Below are 15817 nucleotides of genomic sequence, written 5' to 3'. Positions count from 1 at the left end.
CAGTTCAATGGTTTTTGGTATATCCACAGATGTGTACAACCATAACCATAATCAGTCTTAGGACATTTTAATTATCTCCAGAAGAAACCCCATACCCATAGCAATTGCCTCCCTCTTTCCCCCTCCCCCTAGTTTTAAGCAACTACTAATCTACTTTCTGTCTCTATGAATTTGCTTATTCCGGTATTTCATAAAAATGGAATCATACAGTATGTACTGCCTAGGCTCTTTCACTTATGCTCATGTTTTCAAGGTTCACCATGCTGTAGCCTACATCCATACTTCATTTCTTATGGCCAAATAATATTCCATTGTATGGATGGACCACATTTTGTTTATCCATTCTGCAGTTGATGGACATGCGAGCTGTCGCCTCATTTCAGCTATTATGAATAATGCTGCCACCAATGTTCTGTCCAAGTTCGTGTGGACAGACGTGTTTAGTTCTCCTGGGTATGTACTTAGGACTGACATTGCTGGGTCAAATGGTAGTTCCCTATTTTATTTTTTGAGGAACCGCCAAACTGTTTTCCAGAGGGTTCCCCGTTCTACCTCTCCACCAGCAGTGTATGAGGCTAACAATACTCCATGCCCTTGACACTTGTAATAATCGGACCCTCTGGATCTATGCACACCCACCCCAGCGGGTGTGAACTGGCATCTCCAGGCTTTGATTTGCATTTGCTTGATGAGTAATACTAGTGAGTTTTTCATGTGATCCTTGGCTGTTTGTTCTATCTTGGAGAAAAGCCAGAAGTAGAATACTGAATGTCTATTATATGCCAGGTACTTGGGGTCACCGAGATTTTTCCACTAGCCCCTCATTTGATATGGGAAATTTTGTAAATGGGAAAATTAAGGCTGGAGCAACAAAGCTGAGGATTTACATTTGAATTTTAAATCCACTTAAAGCACACCTCGTTTGTTCTTGCTGGTCTGTACTTGTGTTTCAGCCAGTCGGCCAGTCTGGCCATGGCAGAGTGCTTTTACACCACCAAGGGCCACCAGGCACTGCTCTAAGACACACATGGGATAGCAGACACCACCCCTCCTCACTTGAGAGAAGACGGAGTTTTCACAACAGAGCCTGTGTGCACAAGATGTGCCTGGGAAGTTCCCGACCACCCACCCACCAACGTGCTGCTGGGGCAAGAGAAACTCAAGACTGTGACAAGGAAACTAACTGCATGTACCGAAGGGTCATGGTTTCTACAGAAAATACAGTCCGCTTCAGTAGATTAAATACAATCTTAGGAGGAATAAGAGACAACCCTTACTCTTTATATTTAAAAAGAAAACTCCAAGGGCGCCTGGGTGGCTCAGTTGGTTGAGCAACTGCCTTCGGCTCAGGTCATGGTCCTGGAGTTCCAGGATCGAGTCCCACATTGGGCTCCCTGCTCAGCAGGGAGTCTGCTTCTCCCTCTGACCCTCCCCCCTCTCATGTGCTCTCTCTCTAATAAATAAATAAAATCTTAAAAAAAAAAACTCCAAGAATCATTATTTTATTGCACTGGTTTTATAACCAGAATAAAAGACACTTTTTTCCCCAAGTGTATATTCTTTCTGAACTCAAGCCTTTGGATTCTTTTGTGGGTTGAACTGTGCCCCCTCAACCCCGTATATTCCTATGTCAGGAGGTTTTTGTTTTTTTTTTTTAAGATTTTATTTATTTGACAGAGAGTGAGCACAAGCAGGGGGAGCAGCAGAGGGAGAAACAGACTCCCCGCTGAGCAGGGAGCCCAACACAGGGCTCGATCCCAGGACCTTGGGATCGTGACCTGAGCCGAAGGCAGACACTTCACCGACTGAGCCACCCAGGCGCCCCACTATGTCGGGAGTTGTAATCCCCAGTACAATGTGCCTTATTTGGAGAAAGGGTCATCACAGATGTAGTTAGTTAAGGTGAGGTCATGCTGCTGCAGGGTGACCCTCTCCAATGACCAGTGTCCTTATAAGAAGAGGAAATTTGGACACAGACACACAGGGAGAAGGCCATGTGAAGACGAAGGCCAGGATTGGGGTGAAGCACCAAGCCAAAGGATGCCAAAGATTGCCAGAAACTAGCAGAATCTGGGAGAGGGGTAGGGAGCAGAGATTCTCCATTACAGCCCCAAAGGAACCACCCTGACCACCCCTGGATCTGGAGTTCTTGCCTTCAGATTTGCAACACAGCTCATGTCTGTTGTCACCCAGTCTGGGCCTCTTTGTTACGGCAGCCCTGGGAAGCTCACATAGATCCCCAGCGCCGGGCGAACCAAACACAGTGGCCCCATAGGACATACACCTGAATTCCACTCCAATGGGAAAGATGACAAGTAATTTCGGACTGCCAAAATCCGTAATCTGTATGGCAAGTTTCTTAAAAAACAAGCAATTATGACTTTCCATCATTGCATATTTTATTTATTTCAGCTAGATATTTACAGATATTTGCTAATATAAAAATACGACGGCCAGGCAGGCGGAGAGTTGAGGCCATGCAACCCTTATTGCAAAGACCTTCCAACCCCTTCATCTTCGTATTCTCTTCCAAACGCTTTCTCTAAGTCTTTAAATAGTTTCCAATATTTCCACATGAAAACGACTGCACACCATTTCTGTGCATGGAGGCTGGGCTGAGCTCAGTATCTGTACTTCGTGGAGTAGTCCTTTGGAGACACGACCAGGCCGCGACCTTTCCGGGCACCCCGGTACACAGTCTCGATGATGTCTATCATTTCCTGTTTGTCTTCCATGGCCCAGTTGATCTTGTTGTTGTTACCAGTACCCAGGTCAATCATGATGTGCTTGTTCCTGCAAAGAGGAGACAGGGGGTCAATGCTCACAAAAATCCTTCTAAAAAAGAGTTCTGTGAAAAAAAATGCCTTCTGTTTCCCACCATCACAAGCTCTTGTTTAACATTAGTTAAGAACACACACAGTCAAGAGGATCCACCACGATTTAGAAGATGGAAACAACCTAAATCCTATTTTAAAAACGCTCGCCTTTAAAAAAGGCTTGCTTGCAAGCCTTCTGTTTAGCTACTCCCTTAGGACAAACACCCTACAGGACAGTTTCAGTCACTTGGAAAGTGAAACTGTTTTCCAGAGGACTGTTACTAATTTACCTAGGAAATACAATATGAGTTTTTCATGGTGCTCTTGTGAGCACCTAGTGTACCACTTTATTAATAATAAAGTCCTAATTGTGAAGTCAGTATATTTTGCAATTCTACAATTAGGGAAGTAGATGATACTTTACAAATTTATTTTTTAAGAGGCTACTTTAAAAAATGAATTTATATGTGTACTTTACAAAGATATTAACCCTTGTTGTCCTTGGTGCACTAATTCTTCCAAGTTTGTTGAAGATTAATTTTCATTTATTTAACTTTTCACTTCTACAAGAATGAAGTACTCCACCCTGAAGTCTCCAGTCTGGCCGCCTTCCAACCAGACTGAGCATCCAAAAGGCAAATTTGATGTTTCTTCTCTGCTGCAAACATTTACTTTCAGGATAACATTCCACATCCTCACTCGGGCCCAGGAATCTGGGGGTCTGGACCCTGTTCCTCCCTCCATCACCTGTCAGCCACCACGTTCTTACAGGTTCCCCTGATATGGCCTGACTTTTCATGCCCGTGTGCCCGCCCCCTGGAATGCACGAGCTCATTCTAAACTTCCTCCAAATGTCCTTCAGCTCCCGCCACGCTGACTCAGTACTTCTGTCTCTATAAATACCCGTCCTCTGGCACCTGTTTCCCTTTGCTCATTTACTCAGCTGTTGCCAATCCGTGCAGTTCGGTGATGGCAGGAACCCTGTCTTAATCTGACTTAATGTCCTGTCGCTAGACCACAAAACCTGGCAGGACTCAATATACGCATTTGGTGAGAAAATTAACTTAAGTACTGATGCGCCTTGTCTTAGAAAGAGTGGAAGGAGGTTCGTCTTCTCTTCTGAGAGCAGCGCCAGACCTAACACACCAGCATCCAGCGCCTTCTTTCTGCAGCCTCCTCCACCCCAGCGTCCACCGTGCCTAGGTCAGGCTGGCCACAGGCAGCGGGAGGCTGGACCCAAGACGGCCCTCACCAGTCGCACCTGAAGGGTTTGGGGAGAATTTTGAGCAGCATGGCCGAAAGGACCTAGACTGCTTTGGAGAGCCTGTTCGTAGAAACACGGACTTGGGGAGCATGGCTGATGGGCTCCAAAGGAAGGAAGGAACGCACTGCTGGGGATGGAGGGAAGGGGCCCTTGTTACGTGGGGGCAGGACATCAGGGCCACTGGCCTGCTTCTGGGGAAAGCAGAAGTCGTAAGGATGCACCTGGATGTGCACCTGAGGAAACAGCCAAGTCCTGAAGGGGCTGCCTGCTTTCTCCCTGCTGTGGACAGACAACGTGGTGTAAGAACCGCTAACAGAAAGAATGAAGTCCCAGCCCCTCCAGATGGCAGAATAGGCTGCAATGCAGAAATGGCAGAGACATGGAAGAGGCCACACGACCTTGAGCAGAAGCCCAGGAAAGCTCCGAAGTGAGGAACGGTGCACCTCCCGGATCTTTGCAGATGCCCAGGACAGGGACTTGGGCTGCAGGGGACCGGCGGTGCAGTGAAAGGGAGATGACAGAACCCCAAAATGCTACTGGCTGCAGTAGGCTGAAAAATGGCCCAGCTGCACACACCTTTCCTGGAAAAGGCAGGAAAGCCCAGGCAGAACCCTCCCAGGGCTGGGGTGTCAGCCCCTTCTTTCTCACGTCCCCTTGAGAAACCAGACCTATTTCCTATGCTGTCCCACACTGTGTACTGGGAGAGCTGGGGCCACAGATAAGGGGTGTCCAGGAGCCTAAGAAGCCTCATCCATACCTGATTTTGCATATGGGAAGGACGTGAATCTTTGGAGCCAGAGGGCAGACCATGGTAGACAAAATCCTAAATTCAACCCCATGAAGTTCCTGCCCTCATCCCTGGGACTGTGATGTGATGAGATGCCAACCATCAGTGATGTTACAGACAAACGGAGTCTGGCAGATGTCTCGAAGGTTACTAGTCAACTGACTTTAAAGTAAGGAGATAATCCTGGATTATTTGGGTGAGTCTATTCCATTCACATGCTCGTAGAAGCAGAACAGGAAATTGCAGAGATGGTGCAGGCTGTGGAGATGGAAGGGCCTCCAGGAGCAGGGAGGGCCCAGCATACAGCCAGCAAGGAGTCAGCGACCTCAGGCCCATGACCACAGGGAACTGCATTCAGCCAACAACCCAATGAGCCAGTGGCTTCTTCCCCGACTGACAGCGCCGATAAGGGCCCAGCCCGTGACCGGGGCCTCGTGAGACCCTGAGAGGAAACCCACTGAGCCTGCCTGAACTTGAGCAACAGAACATTGAGCTCATTTGTTACACAGAACATAAAGCCAATACACACCCTATACAATCCACCCAGACATTCCCTACCAGTTAGGAACGGGGTATGTCTAATGCTTAATACTGCTATTTGTCAACTTTTGTAATAACAATAAACAGAAAATTTGACAAGTAAAAACAATGCCAAATGGTGATTTCTTTCCGAATTAAATCTCCACAACTTTTTTTGACTCATGATGTTACTCAACTTTATTACATAAATACCATCAAATGTAAAGATATCTTGATTACAGCAAACTTCCAGACCAACAACGTTCAAGTGAAGTGTTAACTTTAAGAGAACATACCTGAAGAAAAACATGACAGTACACGGATCGTATAACTCATACATTTTGTTGAAGTCAGGCACTTCTGTAATATCCACAAGATAAATAACTGCAAAATTTTTAACCTAAAAGTAAGAGATTGAAAAAAACCCTATAAAATAACACATCAATTTCTTATTCTGTAAAAGCACATTAAAAAACAAACACAAGAATTTGTGTATAGAGGACAATTTTCAAACCAACTCCCCAACACTTTTTTCCCAGGAGCACTAACACACAGGAAGATAATGCAACACGTTCAGGGTCCTGACAACTGGCTGTTAACCTTGCTTTAACATTTTCAGAATACCAAGTTATGGGACTCCTGCAGAAAATGTCCACAGATACATTATTCATGCTGATCTAGTAATAATCTATATGAACTTTTCTAAATTTGTACTTTTCCAAATACTTTATTGCACATAATCAACAACTGCTTTAAGACATGCCTTTAGAATTCAGCCATATGTTTCTCCCACTTAGGTTTGAACACCTACAAATATGAGTAGACTAGTACTCCAAAAAACATTGCATATAACAAATATTCTTTCATTTTTTTTCACTAATTCCAAGTTCATCAGACAGGATTTAGAAAACTCAGAAAACTATTAATAAAACAGAATCACCTCCAATCCCAACACCCAGAGTTAACTGCTACAAATATTTTTAGTAAATTCTTTCCCATTTTTTTCTGTTATACACACACACACATACACAGACATATAAATCTGTCTATACTATTTAAATAAAATGTGATCATACCACAGTATTTTATATCCTGCTTTAATTATGGACATTCTCTTATACAAATTATATACTTTCCCCAAACACAATATTTATGGCTACATAATACTTTATCAAATGGTTATGTCATTATTTTACCATTCTTCCATTATTTTCTGATTTTTCATGAAAATAATTCAGATTTTTCATTAATACCAATTATTCACCTATGAACATTCTTACCCTTAATTTGTGTACATATTTCATTATTTCCAAAGATAAATTCCTAAAATAGAATATAACAAAGGACGTGACATTTTAAAAGCCCTTATAAATGCTGTCTCAGTGCCTTCCGGGCAGCTTATACCAATCTGTACGTTACGGGCTGAGTTGTGTCCCCCACACAAAGAGATGCGCTGGAGTCCTAACCCCCAGTCCTCAGAATGTGGCCTTAATGTGGCCTTATTTGGAAGAGGGTCCTTGCAGATGTCATCAGCTATGATGGGACCGGCCATTCCGGATGGTGTCCTTTAGAGAAGTGGCCATGGATGACTTTTAGAGAGCAAGACATCTACAAGCCAAGAGCACCAAAGATGGCGGACGACTCCAGAGCATGGAGGATGTGCGGAGGCATTCTCCCTAGAAGGTTTCAGAGGCTGCATGGCCCTGCGGACGCCTCGGTTTGGGACTCTCGGCCCCCAGAATGTGAGAGGACAGACTTCTGTTGTTTCCTCTGCCCAGTTTGCGAGGCTTTGTTACTGCAGCCCCAGGAAATGCATACAAAACTAATTCTAAAATTCTGAATATAATTTGCAGATGAAATAATGTGGTTTCTGGGATTTGCTTCACATACTGCAGCATGAAAAATGTCAGGGGTCAGGTGACACAAGACTGACAAAGTATTGGGAACTGCTGAACCTGAGCAATAGGGTCAGAGGGGTATGCTCCTCTCTGCTTTGGGGACTATTAAAAAATACTTAACAGAGAAACTTAAGCCACCATCACCAAAAAAAGTTTACATCTAACGAGGACTCCTTTTGCCCCACAGCACTGGTCAGGAGAAAGCCTAAAAAACCCTTAAGCAGCAGCTCTCTGCGTGAGGGCTCTGACACCACCATGTGCCCGCTGTCTACACACCGTTTCCAAAAAGCCTTAATGCAGCGCCTTTATATTGTTGATACCCATCTCTGAAATCCTGGTTTCCTGTGCCAACAGCGAGAATGTGCTGGTCAGGGCACCAGAACCCAGTTTTATTTTCAGGGGTTAACTCATCAATTGTATTCTGATTTTATTTAAAAATAAAACAGAAACTGCAGCACAGAAGTTAAGACCATAAAATGGTCAGTGTGTATAAATATACACAAAATGGTCAGGTAGGAACCCTGACTCATTTTTATCCCTTCAATGCCTTGCTCTGTTGGCTAATGCACAAAATAAACACCAATAACAATTATTATATTAAATATTAACTTATGGAATCACCATGTAAATATTCAATTAGACTAAAAATCAGTGGGCAGGACTATAAATTACGTACTTTAGAAAAAAAGTAAAATCACAACTTTTGTCCTTTTTACTGTATGAAAAAAATTTTAGATAACATAAGGACTCAATTCAATAGACATTTCATAATCAGGAGGCAATTGAATAAAAGTAACTTGTTTAAAGATACAAGTCTACATCTCCTTTGCCTTCTTGTTCTATCTGGTCTATCTAACCCCCACTCTGAATTCTAGCGGGAAGCAAAGTATCACGTCAAGTTCACTTACCCCCAAACCTGGAACGTGCTCTTTCCTCACCACAGACTGAGAGCCCACTCTGTGCAAGACACGCCTTATTTCTAATTCTTTTAACACCCCCAAATAGAGACATTATTAATGTTTTGTGTACAATGAAATTAAGGCTCAGAAAGACAAAGCGACTCTAAGCTGCACAGGGAAGCAAGCAGCAAAGCTGAGACTCACCAAATCTGGCTCCAAAGCCCAACCTCTGGATGGGATTCCCTACCCAAGTCTTGAAAGAATTAGCCTGCCCGAAGAGGGCAGGAGGTCCTGGGGGAGTGGGGAATGTGCCAGGCTAGGAGGGCTGCCTGTGCAAGATAAAGATGCCAGGAGAGAACAAAGAAAGGGCAGAGGCAGCAGCTGGGACATGGGGTCAGAGGTGGAACATGAGCCTGGAAATGCAGACAAGGGCCCTTCTAGGCCCAAGAAGTTCAGGTTATTACTTGTTTGTTTCCAAGTAAGGAGTGGGTTGGGGACTTAAGAAAACTAAGGAGCATCTAGAGAGAAGGTCTTACAAGTAATTCTGGGATGGCTCTGCCAAGGACACCACTGCCGTCTGCATCCAGCAGTGGCTGGTCCAGCCAGCCCACTGGAGAGCCAAGGAAAGGACAGGGGTGGCCAGGGAGGCACACTCACAAACCAAGTCAAGGGACCCATCCACGGCGGGAGCTGGGTCAAGTACCGGAGAGCTCATGTCAGATGAAGGCTGTGGGCATCTGTGATTCTGGCTACTGGAAGGTCATCAGTGACCGTGCAAGACCCACACAAGGCATTAAGTATGGACAGGCCCTGCAAGGAGCCTGGCTATGAAAAGAGGGAAGTCACTGAGGGTCTCAGGTGTAGAGAGATAGGGTTTCCCCCGGCCACCCCCAACTCCCTCTTTTGTGCAAGAAGAGAAGGTGGCTGGGTGGTGATGTGCACTGTGCACCACTGGTCCAAAGAGCCTCTGTGCAAAATGTTCCTTCCACATCCCTCAGGATAGCAGCACGCTCCTCTGCACAGCTGTACCGGCCAAAGTGACCCTGTGAGTTCTTAACCTTCTGCCTACACCTGAATTTCACTAAGCAGAGATACATTATTACTTTTTACATATAAAACAAAGATACCATAATTTAAAATGAAGATATTAACATTATAGTATAACCAGACATACAGACGTACATTTGCCTCCTAAAGCATAAGCTGCCAATCCAACGGAAGCCCGAGATGCCTTTCTGACTCAATGTGAATTATTTAGCCAACTGGTTCTGGTTCCTAGAACCTCCAAATTTCCCAAGTTAAAGCAGAAATTGACACACGAAACCACATCCTCTTAAAAGTGATCAAAATGTATCTCATCTATTTTATTCATGAGGACATTCAACTACCCCAACTCAATGATATCACGTAATTTTCACACTATAAATGCTGGTTTTTATAGTGAGACTTTAAGAGCAGGCCCTATTTCCTTTTGCTTCCAACGGTGAGTAAGAAAACTCTAGCTCAGTCAGGAGTAAAATGAACAGGGGCACCTTGGTGGCACAGTCAGGTTGAGCATCCAACTCTTGGTTTCAGCTCAGGTTGTGATCTCAGGGTCCTGCGATCAAGCCCCATGTCGGGCTCCATGCTCAGTGGGGAATCTGCTTGAGAATGTCTCTCCCCCTCCTTCTGCCCCTCCTACTGCTCACTCTCTTGCTCTCTCTAAAAAAAAGAAGTAAACCACCAAGTGACACCCCAGTACTTAATTTTCTTCCCCCCTATATGAATTACATTATGGTCCTGCAGATAAATGTGAGGCTCAGAACCATGTCTGTGTCTTTACCGATGTGTCCTCAGAGCCAAACAGTACCTGACTCACACAGTACTAGTAAATATTTATTGAATGAACTTTAACAATAGACTTGTATTTTGAAATGCAAGAAACACATTATTGTCACTAAAAATGTGTTTTTGGGCAGCATGAGCTTAATTATGTAATCCTGAGTTCAGAGTTCAAAGAGACCAGCCTTCAGAGATGGTGCCACTTCTTCTGGACAGAGGTTCTCACGGACTTGCAGAGAAAGGGATCGTGCATCCAGCCAGGCAGCACCGAGTGGACTTCCTCCAACTCTGTGCCTCCCTGCCAGTCTTTTTCCTCTGGAAAAGCCTCCATATGTCAAAGCTTCTCCTAACACGGGCTACATGGCTTCTGCCGTGATGCCTTCCACACGGTCTGAACTATTTTGCCTGAACATTTCACTTGCATTAAGGAATCTGTGCTTAACTATAACCCTGTGTATTTTTTATAAAACTGAAATGAAGCTAGGTATCTACTATATTTTCTCCATTTAAAAAATGTTCACTTTGAAAATATAGAAATGGAATGGAAAAACCACTGCCATGTGTCCAGCCCAGAATTTTTTGTTGTTAAGTAAACTCTACTCCCAACATGGAGCTTGAACTCAAGGCCCCAAGATCGAGAGTTGCATGCTCTTCTGACTGAGCCAACCAGATGCTCCAGCCCAGTATTTTTTAAACAAGTTATATAATTTAAAAATATATGACAGTCAAATAAAATTAATAGAATGAGTGTCTTACAGTGAAAAGTGTTTCCCTTTCCCCAGACCCACATGTTCACTCGTGAGGAAATCACATACATTCTGCTTTCTCCAGCGACATCATTAACAAATGCCCATGGTATTTAAAAAGCTTAGAAAATAATTTTTAATGGCCAAATAATATTCCATCCAGTGCCGAGGACATTCCCAGTTCAAATCCCAACTGTCCATCTCCGAGTCTGGACAAATTACTTGGCATCCCTACCTCAGGAGTCGTCATGGGGACCACGGTCAGGGGTCTGTGTCCTACCTGGCAAGGTAACTGGTCTAAATGCTCAAAAACTAGAGATTACAGTCATCACCATGCTCTCCTACCATCAGACACTGATTGTCGGTGCTTCCAGTTTGCTAGAAATTATAGCAGAAGTCTTGTAGAGCATACAAGTTTGCCTACTGAAGAGGGAGGGTGACTGAGTCCTTAAGGCTTTTCATACAATGCCAAACTGCTTTCCAAAAAGATATCAGGATTAACTTTCTCCACACCACAATAAGTACCTTTTTTATCTCTGATATATCTAAGAAACAATAGTACACTATTTTAATGTGTATGGCTCTGAAGTTTACTTAACCATTAGAATTTCCTCTTTTTTAAGTTCTTTGCCTCTCTACCCATGGGAGTCATCTTTTGAAATGGTGCTTTAAACTTATTTGCATATGTCTTCTATATCTAAAATAATATTTTACCTACTATGTTTGCAGTAATTTTAATTGGTTGTTACTAGTATTTTTTAAAAACCAGGAACTCTATGTACAAATTTTGTTTCTATTATCAAGTTGCTGATCATTTATAATAGTAAACATCCTTTCCAGCCCTGTTGCCTACACATTTTATAAGCACACTCCTTTTTCTTCAGCAGGTCACTGATTAAGCTGTTCAGCAGTCCTTCTACATGACCTGTCTCCAAGTGAAAGTAACTCATGCGAATCACTAAGACTGAAGGCCAGCACAGTATACCAACCACCATTCCAACCTTCTAAATAGAGCTCCTCCTCCAGCCAAGAACCCACATAAAATGCTGGAAAAACATGTTCTGGACTGTCAATTGCCACTATGTATTTTATTTCCGAAGAGCCATTTTTTAGGTGATTCATGTCAAAGCCATCAAAAAACTGCATGGTAACTTTATTTTCCCAAACTATTTGCCCGATTAGCTCTATCACAATAACTCCTGCAAATTTTGTGATGTGAATGATGATGCTGATAACAGTGGCTAATGATTACGGAATATGTTACTTGCTATGTGACAGAAGTGTTCCAGAAGTCTGTTCTATTAATTCTCTCCTCATGACTACCGTATGGGTTAGGCACTATTGTCCTTTTCTTACAGATGAGTAAAATGAGGCACAGAGACAAGTTACTTAAGATCATATGGGAGTAAGGAGCAGGAGCTAGCTTGGTCCCTACTCTTAGCCAGCACTCCATCCTGTCCCTCATAGCTTGCTGCTAGCTCCAAGGCTGTCATACCCAGAAACACAAATCCATAGCAAACATACGCATTTTCTTGGCCCTTATGAAATACCTCATTTGACTATACGTCAACTTCCAATAAGGTTCGATTTACTTTATGCAACGCTTAAGAATGATCCCTTAAAATCATTTCCAAAAGTTCCATACATATAGTTGTCTTATATACAACTTTATTAGAATGTATGATCACGAGTCAACGATATCATTGAGGTTTTGCATATTTTAAACTCTATCTGTATGGGTTTTTTTTAACACACAAAAATTAAATGTCCCATTTATTCCTTCCCATCATGGGATGAGCTGTGACAAACTGTTCCTACAAAATGGCAAGACAGCTCAGAGGTACACAAAACAGTCTCTCTTTGAAGCTGTGCATAAAATCAGCTGCTGAACAGGAAACTTTGTTATTATCACTCTACCAAATTCCAGACATCTATAAAATTGTCTCGTAGATCTCTTACGTTTTCAGTGCAGCTCAAAACTAACCCAGCATGAGGTGGGGGTCTGGAGGCTGGCACTGCCAAAGCATTAAGTCAACACACCACATTCCAGGAGAAACAATCGAATCAAGACCAGCCTAAACAGTGGAACTTTTACTCACTTTAAAACAGCTGGGGTATCCAAACAGGGCTCGTAACAAGATGAGGAAGATCCCCCACCATCTGCCATTTCTGCAGAGGGAGATTTTTAAATAGAGTTAAGTTGTTCTTTATACTAAAACCTTAAATTTCAAAAATTCCTCTTGAGCTTCCCCAAAAAGGGCTTCCAGAATTATAAACTCTTATTTTGCCTTTATACTAAGAAGAAAATAAAGCAATAAACTTGTGATGCGTTTCAAGTTTGCATTTTTAATAACTGTACTGTAATAATATTTTATTAAAAGTTTATCAAAATTTTTGGACAAAAGGAAAAGTACCTTAAAAAAAAAAAGAAAAATACTCAAAGTGAGCCCAGTTAAGCTGTTCTTATCAATAGAGTCAATACCAAAAAAGAGTGCGTCCACCAATGATACAGAGATTCAGTCTATAACGACATAAAGGGATGAGAAAAGACTCCTATAAAAGTCCCTAAAAGCTTATGTTAACACACAAAATCTGTCTCCTAGCTAAGAGCATTTTGCTGGTTTTGCTCAGATGTGAGGAGCCAAATGACCATCTCATCTCTAAGCATCCTGACCTTGCGCTGAGGGCAGGGGGAGCTGGTCATCACCTGATGTTTATACCACCACCTGCAATGTAGAATTCAGAACACACACCCTAAGTTATTTCAAAGTGAACAGAGCAGCAGTGTGCTTCTCAGAAAAGTGCTTGTGGGCAGTTCCTCACTGACCTCGGCAGTATCTGCCCTTGACCACTATAACCTAAGCAGGGCGTAAATGATTTCCTGGCACCACTTCATTTACGACTTCTGACCCCAAGTGGGAGGATTCCCAGTGTCAGGAAACTGCTGCTCTCCTGAGTTCCCCAGGCACCTCCTCAAGCTCCTTGAGGAAGAGGAAGGGAATGGCTGGTAACCACAGCATGCCTACTCTGATCCCGACCTCTGTCGAGGGGTTTTTCAAAGTCATATCAGAATTCCCAGGGCAGCTTCTTAAAAGGGTTGTTTCTGGACCTCACCCCAGACCAATAGAATCAGAACCTCTGAAATGCACTTCACAAGTATTCCAAGTGATACTCATGATGACTGACACAGAAGAACGGTCTCTAGTGTTCCCAATGCCACCACCCATGCCGCACTTTGCCTCTTCTACCAAATAGGACAGAGTAAAAACTAGCAATGAAAGGTTAGTTGTTTGTTTTTTAAGTAAACTAACCCCAATGTGGGGCTCGAACTCATCACGCTCTACTGACTGAGCCCCCCAGATGTCCCAGAAGGTCAAATTTTCCTTTCCTAAATACAAGATATATCCTTACATCTGCTACTATCTACCAAGTTATTTTAACCCCTTATTCCTCTGAAAGAAAACATGGCTTCAATGTTTCCATTACTTTTACTCTTCATTAAAGTGACCTCTCAAATTATCTATGGAATGTCAATGTTAGATATTTTATTAACACCATTATGTATTTGCTCTTTGTCCTATTGCTACAACTGCAAAACTCCAAATTAAAGTTATCTTCAAATCACCATGAAGAAACTACAGAAAAGCACTAAGCCCTGGTTACATAACAGTGCCAAGGACGGCACTTCCCTTATCAGCAAACAAGCAGCAGGACAAGCTACAGTACTAACATTAAAAATCGGGAGCACGATTCTCTTTTCTCCTAACATCTCCTGCAACTGAATCACTGGAAGCTACAAATCAAGCGACTTACAAAGAGTATGCAGGGGAAAAGACCAGAAGAAAAGTAACAGGGTTTACCGTCCGCTTCCCAGGAATGTTCTGCTTCACGAACACAAGAAACAATGTAGCCAAAGTGGACAATCCTCTTAAACTAAGCAGTTTAAGCAAACTCCATCGTTCTTGCCAAAGTCTCTACGTGCGTTCTGCTCAGGGCACTGCAGAGGAGTCATGAACCTCTTTAAAACCGGAAAGTCGACGGAACCTCGCCCAGAAGAGGGCAGAAGCTAATGCGTACAGGTCTGTGCTGAACGGGCTGCGCGTTAGAAAGGAAGGCTGAACGAGGAGCGGGGACGCACGTGGGACCTCAGTCTGCAACTGCCCACAGGCCAGGCGGAGGGAACAGACCGCCACCGAGGCTGACCCCGGAATGCCACGCGCAGCGGCCGGGCTGCGTTACCTTCTCGGCTATACTGTAGAGCACCTCGTCCATCTTCATGCAGGTGGGGTCCCAGTCGTGCCCAAAGCGAATGACCACCACGCGGTCCTCCTCCGAAAGGATGGCCTGATCCACCTGCCAGCCGTTGTGCAAGTGCGGGAGCATATACGACATCTCGGAGGCGGGTCCGGGGGGCTGCGAGGAGAACTGCGGGCACCCGCTCCTTCCCGCGGACTGCTGGGCAAGGGCGGCCGAGCGTCACCCCGCCCGCGCCCCTCCGCACGGAGGGGCGGGGCCGGGGCCACGGGGATCTCGCCACCCCCCCCAGCCCGACCCCCGGGCGCTACCCCAGGAAGGGGGACGGGACTGAGAGCACGCCCGCAGGCCCCGCCCGCGCCCCTCGGTCCCACGGAGGGGCGGGGCCGGGGCCACGGGGATCTCGCCACCCCCCCCAGCCCGACCCCCGGGCGCTACCCCAGGAAGGGGGACGGGACTGAGAGCACGCCCGCAGGCCCCGCCCGCGCCCCTCGGTCCCACGGAGGGGCGGGGCCGGGGCCACGGGGATCTCGCCACCCCCCCCAGCCCGACCCCCGGGCGCTACCCCAGGAAGGGGGACGGGACTGAGAGCAGGCCCGCAGACCCCAGCCCCGGCGCGGAGACCCCTGGTGATCGCCTCCCGCCTCCTTCGGCTCCCGCCCCTCCCTCCCTCCCCAGCCCCCTTGCCCCCCCGCCCCCCACCGGCCTTCGCTCGCACCTCTGCGGACTACAGCGTCCCGCGCTGCGGTCCTTCCAGGCGTGTACGCGTGCCGGACGCTGCGTGCGCGCCGACGAAAGCGTGCGCGTGTCCGC

General features: G+C 45.1%; 1 protein-coding gene across 5 annotated transcripts; it reads right to left on the bottom strand.

Moving 5' to 3' along the window:
- Positions 1 to 2381: 2381 nt before the first annotated feature.
- On the bottom strand, positions 2382 to 15816 carry TXNL4A (thioredoxin like 4A). 5 transcript variants are annotated; one of them, XM_045886509.3, is made up of 4 exons: positions 15723 to 15816; positions 14990 to 15175; positions 5683 to 5786; positions 2382 to 2793 (listed from the first exon to the last, which is right to left on the bottom strand). In XM_045886509.3, the coding sequence occupies exons 2-4, from the start codon at positions 15140 to 15142 to the stop codon at positions 2622 to 2624; spliced, it is 429 nt and encodes a 142-aa protein (XP_045742465.1). In that variant the 5' UTR covers positions 15143 to 15175; positions 15723 to 15816; the 3' UTR covers positions 2382 to 2621. The 5 variants fall into 5 exon arrangements, with proteins under 5 accessions (XP_045742465.1, XP_045742464.1, XP_045742466.1 ...); XM_045886508.3 differs by having other exon boundaries at positions 14990 to 15202; positions 15723 to 15808; XM_045886510.3 differs by having other exon boundaries at positions 14990 to 15205; positions 15723 to 15800.
- Between the last annotated feature and the right edge of the window lies 1 nt (position 15817).

The sequence above is a fragment of the Mirounga angustirostris genome, unplaced genomic scaffold (assembly GCF_029215605.1).
Source record: "Mirounga angustirostris isolate CCGP_5_RB_7025 unplaced genomic scaffold, mMirAng1.0.hap1 SCAF_14, whole genome shotgun sequence".
Lineage (NCBI taxonomy): Eukaryota > Metazoa > Chordata > Mammalia > Carnivora > Phocidae > Mirounga > Mirounga angustirostris.
This window is presented reverse-complemented; position numbering and strand designations above follow the sequence as displayed.

Coding starts and splice junctions, on each gene's coding strand:
- TXNL4A (XM_045886509.3), bottom strand. CDS start 15,142: ATGTCGTATATGCTCCCGCACTTGCACAACGGCTGGCAGGTGGATCAG. Junction 5,787..14,989: donor TCTACAGTATAGCCGAGAAG/GTAACGCAGCCC, acceptor TCTTACTTTTAG/GTTAAAAATTTTGCAGTTAT. Junction 2,794..5,682: donor ACTGTCATGTTTTTCTTCAG/GTATGTTCTCTT, acceptor TCCTCTTTGCAG/GAACAAGCACATCATGATTG.